Raw genomic sequence first — 17,806 nt, 5'->3', positions numbered from 1 at the left:
TTCAATTGTTGGTGGTTTTTAGGATTTTGTTTGGAGACGAAGGAAAGTGGGAGATAACTGGAATTTGTTTTATCCTATCTTTTAACTCTTTTGCTTTTATATCATGATATGTCTCAACCAAATATCAAATTATACCTAGATTAAGATTTCATTGTAGGATGATTGTTTATCGTTCAAAAAAGAATGCAATTTGTGTAACAGTGGCGAAAAATCATGGTTTGAGTGAAAATTTTTGATGTAAATGAATGTGAACTAGGCATGAAATTGAACAACCAAGGTGAATTATCATAAAAAAGTTTTAATTTTTTCTTCTTTATTCAAGTTTAAATTACCTTTCTTGGGAGAATGTATACTACAATATTTGCAACTTGTTTCATTAAAAATCGACACTGTCGAAACCATTTTTTTGAAAACACAAAAATTTAGTTGTCGACTTTAAAAACAAAAATTGGAGTCGCCCACCGATCCTTTATTAAGGTGTGATCGGCTCACAAAAAAAAAACAATTCTGGTCTGCAAAATTTGAGAAAACAGGTTCGGGAGTCAGTTACGCACGAGGAAGGGTTAGCACACTCGTAACGCCCAAAAATCGGTACCAAATTTGATTATTTTATGTCTTGATGTCGAAAATTTGAAAAGATTTTAAATAGAAATTTTTAACCCGTGAATGGATTTAAAATGATAAAACATTCTCATTTCAAAGAAATAAAACACCAAGTTAGGGCACAATATTTTAAATCTTCAAAATACCGAATATCGCTTTTTGTTTTAGAAATTCTTATTTCGAGATAACGAAATGTCACGACCAGTAAGTTAGGACCCGACATTTTGAATTCCCGAGAATAAGCTTTCATTTGAAAATTGCAAATTTATTGTGAAATGAATACTTAGCTTGTTAAATTCATCGAAAAAAATGATCACGATCCAGTAAGTTAGGACACGATCTTTCTCGAGAATCATGATTGTCAAATATTAAAATGTTAAAAAAAACCATTTTAATATTAACAAAACCAAAATATATTTTCTTTAAAAGTATGATAAAACGTTCGTGCCTATATATACAAAAATCACGAAAAATATATAAACAAACATAATATATTAGTAATTATCAAAAATATGGACATATGTATATATAAAAAACAAATTAAAAATATATCTATTTATAAAGGTATAGAATAATATATATCTATGTATACGTATATATATAAAAAATATTTAAATTATAAAATATAGAAAACATATAAATATTATAAAAGTATATACGCATACATATGTATATAAGGCTAAGAAAAATAAAATAAAAATAAAATCTACGATATGTACATATTATAAAAATGTATAAACATATGAATTATAAAACGTGAAAATATAAATAATTATAAAATATGAATGTACATAATATATATACAAACTATATACAAAAAAAAATTTGTAATAATAATAATAAAATACGTACTACATATATATTTAAAACATTTAATATATATATTATGCGCACACATACATACATACAATAATAATATAATAATAATTAACAGTAATGAACAATAAAAATAACATAATAAAAATAAACTAAAAAACAAATTAAGGACTAAATTAAAATATCAAACAGAAGTTGAATGCCGAATTCTGAAAATAAAAACAAGAAATGGAGTAAATTAAAACAGGTGCAATAGATAAAGGACCGAAAAAGTAATTTTCCAACCCACCCTAAAACGCTGCACTCTATTGGATCAAATTGAAACGAAAATAAAAGGTGCAGTTAGATTTAAAATAAATAAATAAGTTAATTTGAAAAGCACCATAAATCATGAGGACTAATGTCGAAAATAGTCCATTTTGAACCCTATATACCCCCATTTTAGAACCCAAAAATCAATTCCCTTCTGCCATTTTTGTGTTACCGCAGCTTCCTCTTCTCTTCCGCTCCAAATCCGCTCATTCCGACGACGGGATGAAGATCCCTCGACGGCGCATGCGACGGTAAGTCCTCCTCTATTTCCCTCTTCCGCTTTTGTTTTAAGAAAAACAAGATGGAAAATGAAAAAGGAAAAACAAATAAAAAGAAAAAAAGGAACAGAACAATTACCTTCAAAAATTTGCCTTTTTGATTCCTTATTTTCGTATTTTTCTTTAAATGTTTTTCTTTCATACAATATTGCTCCCCCCCCCTTTTACAGATTGAAATCCTCTTTTATATCAGAACCCCCCAAAAAAAATCATCCAAAAAAACATAAAATCAAAATCTATTCTGTTATTTTTTACATCTATTGCCGTTTGGATCAGTTTTTCGCAGGTATGAGGGTCGTGGGGGACGTGCGCAAAGTGCTGAACGTGGAGCGATGTTGAAGCGTGGGTGTGGTTGCCGCGGCTGCTGATTTTGCTGCTAGGGTTCTCTGTTTTGTGTTTTAGGCTAATGGGTTAATTGGGTTTAGTAATGGGCTGTTAGTATAATTGGGCCTCATTCTTGGTTTTTAGCCAGGCCAAAATTGGCCTATTACAGAGACAAATGAGTTTAGGGTTCAAAAGTTAAAGGAAAGACGAAGATAGAGTTAAAAAGCTTGTTGATGGAAGTTTTGGCACATTTTTTTGTCACAATATTATTTTATTTATATAAATATTTAAAGTTAATATATATCATAGGTCCCTGTCCTTTTCATAATTTCAGAATTTAGTCTTTTTTATTTTTATTTTCAGAAATTTAATATATTTACTTTTTAGATTTTAAAATTCAAGTTCAATTGTTAAAATTGTTAACTTTTTTTGGTTAAATTTATGGGTATGATATTTTAAAATAAGAAAAAACTCACTTAGTAGCACTGTAAGTTTTTGGTAACCGATTTGATGAAACATATTTCTAAATTTTAGGATTACATTTATTCTTTAAACTCATGTTTTTACATCTCTGGAATACCAAGTAAATGTTGAGTTTGAATGGCTAAGCCAAACGACCATTATGTTCAGAATTTCTGAAATTTCAATTTTTAATTGTTTTTTAAAATATTTTCAATATGAATACATATTATTTGGTTAGAAATTATTCTAAACTGATTTTTATTAATTTATTATATTTTCTTATAATTTGTATGTATTTTATTAAATTTAATTTACTTAATTTTGAGATAAAAGATAGTTTTATTAAATTGTACAATTTTGTTAGAGGAATTGCCACAGAACCGAATTTCTTAGGATTATTACGAAAGATCATACCTTTTTAAGCCTTTAATTTTTTGATCGAATTCTGAACTTTCAAGTTTTATTCTTAAATTTTAGGCTACTAAGATATTTGTGAAAATCGTTGCTTACCTGTCAGTTTAATAGATCAAATAAGTGATTTTCATGTTTAATTTCCAAAAAAACCGGCTATGTTATTTATGCAATATATGAGATTTTGTCCATGTTCTACGAAAATCGAGTAAAACATGCTGGCATAGTTTTAAATTTATAGAATGTATAATTTTGAAATATCTAAGTTTTATATTTTCTCTACTTAAATTAGATTATTTGATTAATTTTGAAAAATATGTTACTACATTTCAATTTTTGTATATATATATATATATGGTATTCAATTATAATTTTGGCATATAGTGTAAAAAAGTATGCATCTATTCATGTTTTATGTAATCAAGTTTTTATATTTTGTAAAAAGCTATCAAGTTTTTATGATTTTAAATTTACTCTTGGTATGCTATGTTCCAACCCAACCCTATCAATGAGGGTAACATTGGCCATATCAACATGTATTTTTTGTTTAGAAACCTATTTTAATCGTGTCACCGATTTAGAATAGTGGTTTTTGACTTAGTGCTATTAGGTTGATTTGTGATTTTTGTTTTGACTCAATGTTACTGGGGTTGATTTGTGATTTTTGTTCTGACACAATGTCACTGGGTTAATTGTGGTTTTTGTTCCGACCAATTGCCATTGGGGCTAATTGTGATTTTTGATCTTTGTCACTAGGATTAAGGGTGACCATAGCGATAAAAAAAGAAAGAGTTGATTTTTATCCATTAGTATATTTAGGAATTATGTTATCACAAAATACTTACAAAATTTTCGATTACGTATTTTCAATAAAATATTTAAAATAAATATTTTTGTACTTTGTTTAACTCAACTAAAAGGTAGTTAAAATCACTCACTCTCACTCGTTAAATTCATGGCCTCTGTTAATGTTTAAGTTGTATTTTTAAAGTTTCTTAAATTTCTACCTAGAAGCTTATTTTCAACACAAATTTATACTTTTTTATGAAATTGTGACTATAATTTTTATGTTAAATGTTTTGACTTAATCCAATATTGTTATTTAGTGTCAGTCTTATATATGTGATTCTATTTCACGAGTGAGTGACATCTATTATGTCTCGATTTAAGGTGTGACACATTGTTTTCATTAAAAGATGTTTTATAAAATAGGAAAAAGTTGAAAACAATATTTTCTTTTTAACTTTAAATGGAATTAATGCATTAACCCTAGCTTAAACCCATCCTTTCAACCAATTTTAAATATCAAAATCTCTTATCCTAGTTTGAGTACACATAAATATAGTAATTTTTATTTTATTTCTCATGCTTTTATTATAAAAAGAATAGTGCATCAAACACATTTTTCATATTTTCATTATTGGAAACAAATTTTTATTTATTAAATTTGTTTTTTAATTTCTAAAAGATAGAAAATAAAAACTATTTTTGAAAAAAAATAAAAACATAAAATATTTCCAAAAATCAAACTGAGCTTAAGAATTTCCTATCACGGGACTAGAACTTTAGTCTCGCAATCCGTGCGACCTTAGTGATTTCTTCGTTTCAAATGCGCTTAAATCAGCCTAACTCTCGCAAAGCGAGAATTCTAAATAGAAATTCTCTTAAGGCACAAAAAATAAAGTGAAAACAACTCAAAGACAAAAGAAAGTTTGAAAGAACAGAATAGCCACAAAAAAGCAACGCCCGCAAGTTGTTTGAGTAAATATTCTCAGTATATTTTTTTAACTCAAAGAATAGGATACAATGAATAATTATAAATAAGGGGAGACCCTCTATTTATAGTTGAGTTCCCTCAAATCCAACAATATAGCTAGCTTCACATTGACGGATGAGATCGAAGTCTATCAACAATTAAGGGATTTACATAATCCCTAATATTACAAAATCAAATTTTATCATATTACAAATCTTCTAAGATTATTTTTCATATTTACCAAGGTAGCCCTAATTTTCGATAAGTGCTTTCATCGGGCCACCAATGCTTCAAGTAGACAGACTTTTCCACATGTTTGGCGAATCAAGCTAGTTTAAGTGAATCAAATGAGCCTCATTTAATATATTGACCTACATGGAACATTTTTTGTGCTTTGATCACAGACTTTGAGTTGTGTCCCATGACATTCTTTAAAACTTCAATTTCAGGTTCACTTTCAATTCCCTCTAGATTACAATCACTATCTTGACTAACCCTTACATGTTTGCCTTAGAAGCCAATTTCTATTTAGCAGCTTGCAACTCCTCATCATTATCACCATCTAACAAATATCTAGTTCAAAGTTTTCAACTATATGCTATGACAAGAATTTTTTTCGGATGGATTACTCCGCTAATGAAACAAGGTTACAAAAGACCTATCACTGAAAAGGATGTTTGGAAGCTGGATACATGGGATCAGACCAAAATGCTGATTCATAAGTTAGCATTATGCTACTTCCCTTGCATTTGCTTCCACATGATAATGCATACAATCACTCAAAAATAGCGATTTCTACCTTTACAGATTCCATAGATGTTGGGACAAAGAAGCTAAAAGATCTAAGCCATGGCTTTTGAGAGCACTGAATAGTATAGCTTGGGAGGAAGGTTAGTTAACTATGTGATTACATTTTTCCCTTCCTTTATAATAGTGATAATGACTAATGAGAACTTATGCATCTTGAAGAATTCCTCTGTTAAGTCTAGATGTTATTACCGATCGACACTGAACAGGTGTACCTTTTAATCTTTTGCAGATATGCAAGGTACACCCGTTCAGTGTTGATCGGTAAGTTCTAGTCATCCAAATAGAAATGCATGTTTGATTTTTGTAACCAATTTTCAACTCCTTCCCTTTTTTTTTGGGTGTATCTTTTAGTGATTAACAACCTTGAAATTAATAAATGTGTGCAGTTCCCCTATGTACTATGCTCATCTTGCTGCACCCCGAGCTCAATTTTATATGAAAAAATTATTGTTCCCCAAATAGGTTAATACATTTTTTTACGGGTTAATACAAAATTTAAGATTCTAATAATATAAAAGGTAAAAGAAAAACTATTCTCAAAAAAAATCTAATTATATTTATACCATATATAACATACAAATGTCATGATTTGATTAAACATTAACATAATTGTGAAAATACACAAATGTTAAAATTATAAATCTAAGTAATATAGTAATCATACTGGATCATTGAATTTATTAAATGTTCCACTTTTTATTATTTTTTGATAAACGGGTTCATCTAACAATATAAATATTTTTACCACTAAATTAAAAGGTTATTGGCTAAATTAAAATATTATTATTCATTCTTATATTAGTATCCATTTAAATATTTAAATAAATGGTGAAATTAAAATATTATATCCTTTTCTAGGATCAGAGTATATAAGAAATATTATCTAATTTTTAAATTAAATAAATGGCTTCTTTGGAACTCATTTGCTTTCCAACAAAAAACCCAAATGAGAAAAAAAAATGAGCAGCCTAAAAACCAAGCAAAAACCATAATGTAATCTCTTACTATAAATAATGAATATTTGATTTTCTTTTTAAATCAGCATATACATAAATAAAATTTTAACATCAGAAATTAGGAACATTGGAAAGATTTACCATATTTTGAAGCAGATTTGACTATGATAATCGGTACCATACTGCTTCAGTCCTAAATCAATATCAAGTAATCTATGTTTTATTTTAGTTAAAATTTCGGTGCCTTCTGATTATTCAATGTATTTCGACCCATTTTAATCAATATCGATTTATACCGATTAGCACCAAATGTTAATATTCTAAATTAATTTTTGATTTTTTTTATCTTAGTCATTTTAATTTTTCTATGATTATATTAAAAATTAAAAACTATTAAATTAAATTGTTATTTATATGAATGCTTGCGTGTGTATATGATATATAATTTATTTTTATAAAAAAATAAAAAATTAAAACATTAGACTATAAATATATTTGAAAAATATTTAAATATATATAATTTATCAAGAAACTAAAAATAAAACGATAGATATAATAATCATTTTTATATATATATGAAAACATTTAAAAACATCAATAAACTCAAGACAACATATTAATATCAACCCTAAAATAGTACATTCACCGATATCATTGCATGATGGAGGATATGGACTGAAACTAGTATAATAAATGTGGGACAACAGTGTGTCTGTGTCCAGTCAGCCACACAATCACCGTTTAATAATACGACCTAAAGCATAAATGTGGTTCAAAAATTGACAAATCATAACATTCCCTTCAATTATAATACATCAAACCTTGATCCATCTCCATCTTTTTCCTTACAACAGTTCCTATACTTATTTTAAAAAAAACCAGTGAAATGAGCAGAGCCCACCACCAACCAAATTGACCTTACATGTCCCTTCTAGCCACAGACTTGCTCCTCACATTTACTCAAACTGCACCCTACTTTTGTTTCATGTGTTCTTCATCCATTTATACAGTACCAAGTTACTCAACAAGCCAATTATTACTATTGCAGGAAGAGCACATTACCATGAAATCTCTTCAAATGCCTCACCCTCAAAGTCCTGTTGGAAGTGACGCCGATGGCACCGATCATCAACCCTATGACCAAAGCATCGTCGTTCCAAATAAGCTCATCCTTGCAGCTGATAGCTTTGAAAGGAAAGAACTCTCATGGTAAAAAAAAACATGTATTCCTTGCTATTCAAGCTCTCAAAACTTCATTCCAGAACACTATAATTTCCAACTAATAATTGCTGTGTAATCAATAAAAACGTTTAGATGCATACAGAGTATATTATCTCCGTAGCTCACGCGGTTCGTTTCTTTTTTGAGCGAATGCAGGTTTGCCACAACTCAAATCCCTACAGATTTAGCAATCCAAGTTCAGGATGTCATCTTTAATGTTCACAAGGTAACCTGCAAACATAAAAATGATCTTGTGTGGCATCCGAGTGACGTGCATAATCATTAGGAGTTAGGACCCTTTCTTTTTATTGTTTTCCTTCTTTACTCGAACCCTTCTTTAGCGAAACTAAACTGCAATAATCAAGAACATTAAATAAGAACAAATAGATAAAACATAGAGTAAGGCAACTGTAGGACATTCCAAGTCCCTTGTGATATGATGTGATATATATATATGTATACACACAGTATAGAACATTGGAAAATAAAAAATTTGTCTTTCAACCCTGATTAATCACAATTTCAGATTTCTACGATTCAAACTTTTTCCTAGAGAACAAAACTCTGAATATTCTCTGACCAAGTTGGAAGATGAAAGAAACCAGTTACTCTTTCGATGTACTCATATCAATTAACATAAAAATCTTACCAACTTGAAAATTAATGAATAAAAAGATAGAAAACCAACCATGGTATCTAACTAATAGCTCTCATGTGTTTCTCCTGAAACAGTATCCCTTGGTATCAAAATGTGGCTAGATCAGACAGCTGGAACTTCAGCCTTCAATCTCAAAATTCAGGCATGATCTCAAGCTTGAGAAATTTCCAGGTGGACCAGATACTCGAGATGATTCTACAATTTTGTTACGGTCTCCCAGCAGACTTGAACCCGAATAATATAGCAGCACTTAGATGTGCATCTGAATATCTAGAGATGACAGAAGAATTTGAAGATGGAAATCTCATAACCAAGGCAGAAGCTTTTCTAACGTTTGTAGTCCTGGCTTCCTGGAAAGACACTATTACAGTCCTCAAATCTTGTGAAACCCTGTCTCCATGGGCAGAAAACCTTCAGATTGTCAGAAGATGTTGCGACTCAATAGCTTATAAGGCCTCAAGAGAGAATTCATCAACTGGAGAAATAGTTAGTGAAGAAAGCTGGTGGCTTGACGACGTGGCTACCCTTCGCATTGATCATTTCATGAGGATTACAACAGCAATTAATGCAAAAGGAACAAAAGCAGAGATCATAGGGAAATGCATAATGCATTATGCAGGTAAGTGGCTGCCAGACATGGATGAGGGACTGGAAGGACTGAGAGGATATGGATTTGGAAAGAGTGAGTTGCAATTCAGTGTTTTGAGAAGGAATGAAGAAGAGAGTGCAGGACAAAACAAGGAACAAAGAACGATTATCGAAAGCCTAGTAAGCATGCTTCCTTCTCAAAATGGAGCTGTTTCATGTAAGTTCTTGTTGCAGATGTTAAAAACAGCCATGGTGTATTCAGCATCTCCAGCTCTTATAACAGATCTAGAAAAGAGAATCGGATTGATGCTGGAAGATGCCAATGCAAACGATCTACTGATTCCTAATTATAAGGATGAAGATCAAGGACTAATGCTAAAGTGAGTATTCTACCATCTACCTCATTCATAGATTATACAATTTAGCAAGCTAATGAAACTCTCCAGAGGAGAATTCCTTTCATAACCATGCAATAAGACTGCTTTATACTCCAACTCATATATACCTTCTTCAACAGTTCACCTGAGCAGCGAACGATGCACAACATAGATGTGGTGCAAAGGATTTTGGACTATTTCCTGATGCATGAACAACAGCAACAAAAGATAGGGAAAACAACTGTTAGTAAGCTATTGGACAATTACTTGGCTGAAATAGCAAGGGATCCAAACCTTTCCATCACAAAATTTCAAGCTCTTGCTGAATCCTTGCCAGAAAATGCTCGATCATGTGATGACGGTCTCTATAGAGCCATTGATATCTATCTAAAGGTTACTTGCTAAGCCTCTTATTCCTTTTATATCACTTGTTGACATTTGATCTTAATATTTAAACTCGATATCCTTTTCAGACTCATCCTTCATTATCTGAGCATGACCGCAGAAGATTGTGCAAAATAATGAACTGTGAAAAACTATCATTTGATGCATGCATGCATGCTGCACAAAATGATCGGCTGCCCCTAAGAATTGTTGTCCAGGTAACTTAATTCAGAACTTCATATTTAAAATCTTTAATTGCATCAGTATTTCCCATGACAGTTTGTACTGTATCAGCTGTCAAGCTCAATGAGCCAATTCTTAATTACACAAAACTACCAATTCATGATTCTAAAGCAAAACAAGATTGTGGCATTAAGCAGAAAAGTATAGTATAGACAGAGGTTGTCAGCATTAGGCAAACATCTATATAACTACTTTTCATTGATAAGCATATCATCTAGTGAAAACACCTGGAGACAATCCGATACAGTGCACATTCATAGCAGGAAAAGTTCAAGTAAACTATATGAGCAAAAACTAATAGATAAATCAATCACAGATCACTTAAAACCAGAAAAATAAAATATATTCATTGGAGAAGAAGGAAAAACAGGGTCAAAAGGACAATTATGGACACCAGAAGGTAATGTTTAGATGTTTCCAAGCTTTAAACTACCTAGTGAATCCAAAGAACTTATCTTGATTACATGCATCTAATAATATAATATTGAAATAAAATGCCATCAGAATGAAGAGAAGGTGCAGTCAAGGGAAAGCTATTGATATTCTGACTCTCTGATAGTAGATAAGCTCACTAGGGAAAGCTAACAAGGTCCATGTACTTAATACATGCAGGTTTTATTTTCAGAGCAAGCAAAGATGAGGATGGCAATGCAAGGTAAGGAATCATCAATAATAGCTGATAATTCTGAACAAGAGGAACCCCGACCATCCACAAACACAGAGATAAAGAACCTCAAATCAGAACTCGAGAATGTGAAGACAAAGATGGCAGAACTACAAAATGACTACTCTGACCTTCAGCAAGAGTATGAGAAGATAACAAGCAAGCACAAGAATGCATCACCTTGGATTTTGAACTGGAGGAAGATTAAGAACTCTTTACATGTGGTGGCAGAAAGTGATGACAATGGAGATGGACAGCAAAGGCAAAATAAACCTGGTTTTAGACTCAGCTTTAGACGCAGGCGATCGGTGTCGTAAGCTCATTCACAGTAAGCATCTTATGATGCAAATGCTCAAGCAGCTCAAACCAAGCAATAGCCTCAACAACATTATTTGCTTATTTTTCCATCTTTGACTAGCTTATTACACAAGGTTACAATGCATGTTATCATCATAAATACCTTATCTTAAAGTATCACTGCATCTCTTTCTTCTAAATGAAGGATGCAAGGAACATGTTCATAATGGAAAAGGAACTGTGATCTCAGTCATGTAAATCTTAATGGATAATCTGTTATTAGACCAAAGCAAATATTCATAAAGGCATTGTTCAGCTTTTATTAATCCAAAGCAAACATACTTAAAGGCATTGGATTTCTCAACAAGGCATCGGACCATTCATAGAAATTTGATCAACAATCATGCCAAACTCCAAAGCAAGTTCATCAATTCAATAACACTCAACCCTTTTGCAAAAACCACAATACTGGTTATGCTCTATCAATTAAAAAGAAGAAAAACCATAATACTTCAATGAAATACAAAAAGGAACTTAATCATGGACACCTCCCATTAAAACTCTTATTAAGAACCTACCAACCATGTTGAGAGTAGGGACTTTGCCGACATCGATACCGTAGAGGGACTGGAGGAGGCGTTTAATCTCTATCTTGGATGCCGATGGGATGGTTATGAGAGCTATTTCTTTCATGTTGGCCAAAGTGTTTGGCATCAATAGCTTGATTGCAAGGCTCGCCAAGTTTACAACTCGTCTTCCTAATCTACTACCCATTTTCTACCTTTCCCTTCTTCAGGCAACCCTGGGTTCTTTTCTTTTCCCTGGTGGAGCTCAGAGAGAGAATGGTAACTGAAGTGGGTTTTTGTAAGGTTTCTGCAGAAAGAAACCAGTGCCAGTGCTTACTCTACTTTCATTTTTGGTTAAAATCTGTCACTAGTCCTTCTAGTTTTCATAAATTTGGAATTTAATCTCTGTATTTTAATTTCTAGAAATTATTTTGTTAAATTCACCTTCATTAGAACATCATTTTGAAATCTAAAAAAGTAAAAAAACTAAATTTCTAAAAATAAAAATACAAAAGTTAAATTTTAAATTTTAAATTTAAGAAAACTCCGTAAATTATGGCTAGAAGTTCTATTCTTCATTTTTATCTAGCAGCTTTATCTTGGGCTAATCTAGAAATTATGTTAAATATTAACGGGCCATTGAGAAAACTTCAGCTTGTGAATTGGTAAGCACTGGCCATTATATTGGTGCTAACACACGTATTTGAGCTCTTCTTGGTTACAAACACAAGCCCGAACGTTCGTTATTGATAAAATTTGAGTAAAAATATTAGAAAAAAATGAGTTTAGACAAAAAAAATTAAACTCGTGTTTGAAATACGAGTTAGATTCGATTTTTAATATTCAAACCTCTGCCCCTTTTTCAAATTTATAATTATTTTTATTTTTTTTATGCATTATGTATTTTATTATTTTATATAGTATAAAAGTTCAATATACAGTGTTATATGGTAAGTACTAAAAATATGTTCATTTGAATAAAAAAATTTTTAAAAATAAAACTAAAAAAACATATAAACAGATTTAAATAAGTTTATGTTAACCATTTACAAATACGATGAACTTTAGCAAAATTTAAAACATATTTTAGGCTGAGATTATTTAACTACACAGGCTAATAAATATCATTTATGCGCTAGCCTAAAGCCGACTTGACCCATGAATTCTTCTATCTATCTTTGTTGTGGGAAACTGAGTGGATAAATTTATAAATCATACTCATTGAAGAATGCTTGTATGCAAATGATTATGAAAATTAAATTTTAATATAACCTATGGAATCAAAGTGCATTATCATGTGATTATCACTCTCTAAATCGGAAAAGATAACGACTAAAAATTTGTTCTACAATCAACTCATAAATGGAATAAATAAAAAAAGGGACATCGAAAAGTTTCTTTTAACCTCACTTGTGAAGTTAAAACATTCTAATGCTCGTATATCTCGAAATATAATGCCTATAGTCCATATATTGCAAGTAACATTTAGCTTGTGAACAAAAAAGAAAAAATTACGAAGTATATGCATAAGCACTTGTATGTACAAGGGTGGGCAAGTATGTATGATGACATGTACAATTGAATGAAATATTCGCTTTCGGGTCGTTAATTGAGTCGGCAAACAGCAAAAGAAGATCGTACCGAACAAAAACCGTCATGAGAACCAGCAGCCGGTGTGAAGTTTTTTACCAGCGGCAAATTCCAGGCATCTCTATTCTGCTTGAAGCAAGTATTTCCTCGTATTTTGATCCGTGTACGAAGCCCCACAACTACGATACAAATGAATGAATTACAAAGAAGTCAAATACGAATACACATAGCAAATGGAACAGTGACATTGGTGCGGAACAGAGCAAGAGAGAGAGACGGAAGTACGTCGTGCATACCTCAACCTCCTTTACTTCAAAGTCTTTACTGGACGCAAGACAGGGATTTCTGTAGGTTTCGGAGAACGAGCTAGATCCATTCAAACTAATTACATAAAAAAAATATCTTAATCTATCAGAACGCAGTGTTTCATTGACTAGTTTATCAGCATCACATTTTATATAAAAGAACCCAAGGGGACAGATAACTCACAGTTCACCATCTAGATAAAGCGCAAAATGGCCGCCACCACCTATTGCTAGAAATTCTGTGGAACAGAGAGTGAAATATCGATTCGCACCTGTTCAATGTTCACAATTAGATCTACCAAGTTTACTCAGAGAGAAACTGTTCTAAATACCAGCAATTAGGTCAGCATGCTCGAGTTCCATGTCATTTTTCAGCTGTCAGTATACTACATTCCAACACAGACACACACATACACATGATCTTCGTGCGATAGTAACAATTTCAAAATGATATACAAAGATGGGAATACCTGTTGGACGGTATACAACCGGGCCACCAGGTCCATTTGTGAAAACGAAGGTATTATTTGTTCCCTGTTCAAAATGTAAATTCAACTTCAACAAACTACTTATAAGAAATACTAGCTGGAGACAATAAGTGTTTTCTTTTCAGCATCACCTGATATTTCTTATTAGTCGGTTTTAGGGGCGCCTCAACCAGGCCACCAAACACTGCACCTTTACGGTCTCCAACAACCTGCAAGAAAATAAATGGCATCAGCCCATTGATCTAACCGGAACAACATGCATCATCAACAAGAACAATAATGCTATAAAGTTAAACATTACCAGTAAACTGAGGCCGGGCCAGAGCACGCTTCTTCTATACAATGTTGACAGTGATATACCGTGCCTCCATGTACTGCAAAGGCCGGCAGAGATTTATCAAGGAACGGACAATAAACTGTTTCTTGAAATACATGAAACTATACATCCTAAGAAAGACCAAATTCGGTCCACTGAACTGAAAAGCAATGAAATTTCACCTGTAGAGCAATAACCACTTTCTCCCTTGAACAAGGGCCGGAAGTGATCCATAAAGGGCATTTCTTGTTTTCTCCGTAAGAAGCAATGATGGTTCAGAAGTTTCTGGAAGATCTTCAGAATCCAAAGGTTCCTCGACATTTTGCATATGTCTCATCTCAAGTCCGTCGAATTTAGTACCACCCTTATCATCATCATCATCATCATCATCATCATCATCATCATCACTTTTCTTGGCAGAATCGCCCTTGTTGTCTTGATTTCGGTATCCAATTATCCTAGTAGCTTGATAAAGAGCTCTAAGTGATTGCTTACCTTTAGAAAGTAAGCTTTTCCTTACACCATTCTCTTTCGTTTTTGTGTCGGATCCATCACCAGGTTCCTCTCTATCATCTTCCTCATCAAGGTTCACATTGTGACCTGATTCCGAAGAAGACAATAACGAATAGAGGAATGCGGTAAAGGAAGACGTATCGGGGCCATCAACAAGATCCCCCCTATCATCCTCTTTGTTAATTGACTCTACTTGACTTATTTTTGGCTCACTCAAAGTTTCCTACCATAAATAGAAAAACATATAGAGTTAAAAACTTGAAACACTGATTGCAGGCTTTCAACATAGGTTGGGATTGGTAACCATGTTCTTTTCATTGCAGAAAAGGTTCAAAATTACAAATTCACAACACCAAGCCTACAATCTAAAGTTCAGACAAAGAATTTTAACAAGCAATCTAATAAATTCTAATACCAGAAAAAGATGAGACCTTAAGAAACTCAATCAAATACCTTACAGCATGAACATTCAAAGCAATCAAAACAACTATAAGAAAAGCCCCTTTATCCAGGGTGTTGACCAAACAATAGAGCATGTCAACACCATCATCATCATAAACATTCATACAACAACCAAAAAAAAAAGGGGGGAAGCCTGTACAAGATATATAGAGATAAAGCGAAGGGAGAGAGGCACTTACAGGAGGCTTAGATGATTTATCAGAGATGGGGTTAAGAAGTCCGGTGGTAAGATCAGTTACAAAGTGCACAGCTTTGCTCTTCAAAGACCTTTTCTTTCCCATTTTTCCTCCCTTTTCTTCTATCCAATATTGCACAAAGATGAGATTTTTACACAAGTTCCAACTTTTTTTTTTTTGTTGATTTCAGAGGTGTCTGATGATCCTATATTTCATCCTTAATTCTCAAAAAAAGGGGAAAAAACATTCTTCTGTTGGGTTCTACCAAATTGCCCAATACACCAAATTCAACTACAAAACCATGATTTAATAATTCAATACCTATCTTTATGAAGAAACTACAAACCCAGTTTTTTCTTTTTTAATCTTTCCTACCAAAAGAATAGGGAAAGAAAAAAAGAGTACGTTTAAAGGAATAAAGAAAGTTTAGTGCTCATCCTGTTACATTTTTTTGTCAGCTGTTAAACAGTTGACACGTCCTTCTCTAGTGTCATGAATTGGATCCTGATTTAAGGTTTTTCTATTGGGATAATCACCAATTTGCCACATTTTAACTCTAATCTTCTTTTGAATCATTTTTTAACTTCAAAATTTACTTAAATGACTTTGTTTTGGGCAGAAAATAGATTAAATTGTTAACATTTAATTAGTATAACATAGTAGTTTATGTGTCCTTCATTATTAAATATAGATAAATTTTTTTAAAATATAATTTTTTTAATTTTGTTTTGAAATTTTACTATGTTTGTATCATTAAAATTTTCACTGAAAAAAAAATTAAAATTAAAACTAAAATAATAAATGAGATAAATATTAGCTAAATTTAGCATTATATTTTTTTATTTCCTCTCAAAAGTTGATTATGAAGAGAAAACTGTGGATTGGCCCGAACCCTAAGGGTTGTTTCCTATTTTTAAAATAATATAAAATTTTAAAAAATATTTATTTAAATATAAGTTTTAGTTGAGGCTGTCCAAATTTATAAAATTTATGTCCAACATTTAGACAGAAAGTTCCATCATTGGAAAAGTCTATTTCCCAATGCTTACGAATAAAAAAATTAAATAAAACCACAAGGAATTTAATATGGTTTTCCTTTATTTTCTTTTCTTTTTTTGTAAAAATATATATAATTTTAAAAATTATAAAAGAATCAATGTATAAAAATCCAGAAAAAATAATTATTTAAACATATGTAAAGATTAAATTTTTAAAAAAATATATTTAAACTCTAACATAAGGGTGAGTATTCGATCGAGTCAAATCAAAAAATTTTGAGTTAGTCGAGTTGACAAATCATATTTTAGCAACCAAACTCAAATTGAATCGACTCGAGTCAAAAAATTTTGAGTCGAGTTAACAAATCCTATTATTTATACTCAACGTTACATTTATGTTGACCGATTATTTAACTAGTAGACAAAGTACAAGACTATTTAATTATATAAATAATATAATGATTTTGCCTTTTAACTTGGCTAAACATTTATCAAAATGACTCAGTTTTACCTTTTCTTATCCGGATTTTCGAATAACTCAAATTGTGTAATTCATATTCGAGTTAAACCAAAAATTTTGATTTTTTATTCAAGTTGATCCGCATAACTCAATTAACTCGAACTATTTAATTCAAAATTTAATTTTTTATCAAATTTTTCGAATCGAATCGAATTTTACTCACCCTTGCTCTAGGTAATTTCTTCGTATTCATCATTATGTATGAAACAATTGCTTCATCAGTATTGTATAAGCCTAATTTTGCCCGGCCCAAACAAATAAAACAAAAAAATAAAAGTTCATTAATAGTTCAAATTACAAGCCCAATGGCCAAATCCATTTGCAAACCCTAAAATCTAAAAAAACCTAAGCCCAAAGTCCACTATCCTAAACACATCAGGAACCCTAATTTCCCTTTAGCCCTTCCAGTCGCCGCCTTTGTCGCGTCAGCAAGCATGTCTCCCGAAGTCCCCACGCCTCCTCTGCCACCATTTCACTGAAATGGAAAAATGTGGCTTCCAATCGTCGTTAACCACCATGGGTACCTGCAAAAAAGAGAAAAAAAAAACAAAAATAGAGACACAGAAGCAGAGAATAGTAGAACAGAAAAACAAAAAAAATAGTATATAATGTAGTATATTTCAGTTATCAGTAATATAATGTAGTACATTTCGGTTATAAAAGTCGAAAGAAAAACGTTTGTAATGGGATTGGAAAAGAAGAAAAAAATTGA

General features: G+C 31.5%; 2 protein-coding genes and 1 long non-coding RNA gene across 8 annotated transcripts; 2 read left to right on the top strand and 1 right to left on the bottom strand.

The window, feature by feature from the left end:
• The first annotated feature begins 1,586 nt into the window (after positions 1-1,586).
• LOC107950904 (uncharacterized) lies at positions 1,587-2,634 on the top strand. Its single transcript, XR_001698257.2, has 2 exons — positions 1,587-1,982; positions 2,286-2,634. It is a non-coding gene; the product is annotated as an uncharacterized lncRNA (long non-coding RNA).
• A 4,731-nt stretch (positions 2,635-7,365) lies between these two features.
• Positions 7,366-16,059, bottom strand: LOC107950462 (oxidation resistance protein 1). 6 transcript variants are annotated; one of them, XR_005911066.1, is made up of 10 exons: positions 15,580-16,028; positions 14,608-15,161; positions 14,411-14,483; positions 14,241-14,318; positions 14,092-14,155; positions 13,806-13,893; positions 13,613-13,697; positions 13,368-13,495; positions 8,638-12,033; positions 7,366-8,300 (listed from the first exon to the last, which is right to left on the bottom strand). XR_005911066.1 is itself a non-coding variant. In XM_016885309.2 (9 exons), the coding sequence occupies exons 1-8, from the start codon at positions 15,679-15,681 to the stop codon at positions 13,412-13,414; spliced, it is 1,128 nt and encodes a 375-aa protein (XP_016740798.1). In that variant the 5' UTR covers positions 15,682-16,057; the 3' UTR covers positions 7,366-8,300; positions 13,368-13,411. The 6 variants fall into 6 exon arrangements, 1 of the variants encoding a protein (XP_016740798.1); XR_005911070.1 differs by having other exon boundaries at positions 7,366-7,913; positions 8,051-8,300; positions 11,739-13,495; positions 15,580-16,027; XR_005911067.1 differs by having other exon boundaries at positions 8,638-13,495; positions 15,580-16,059.
• On the top strand, positions 7,651-11,449 carry LOC107950461 (BTB/POZ domain-containing protein DOT3). The gene is given in 7 exon segments (XM_016885307.2): positions 7,651-7,937; positions 8,106-8,175; positions 8,682-8,791; positions 8,793-9,575; positions 9,713-9,965; positions 10,046-10,174; positions 10,812-11,449. Coding segments are annotated over 7 exon segments (2,001 nt in total). The 3' UTR covers positions 11,181-11,449.
• Positions 16,060-17,806: the final 1,747 nt, after the last annotated feature.

This window comes from Gossypium hirsutum, chromosome D03 (genome assembly GCF_007990345.1).
Source record: "Gossypium hirsutum isolate 1008001.06 chromosome D03, Gossypium_hirsutum_v2.1, whole genome shotgun sequence".
Taxonomy (NCBI): domain Eukaryota; kingdom Viridiplantae; phylum Streptophyta; class Magnoliopsida; order Malvales; family Malvaceae; genus Gossypium; species Gossypium hirsutum.
The sequence above is the reverse complement of the archived record's forward strand: the minus strand, read 5'-3'. Positions and strand labels throughout refer to the sequence as shown.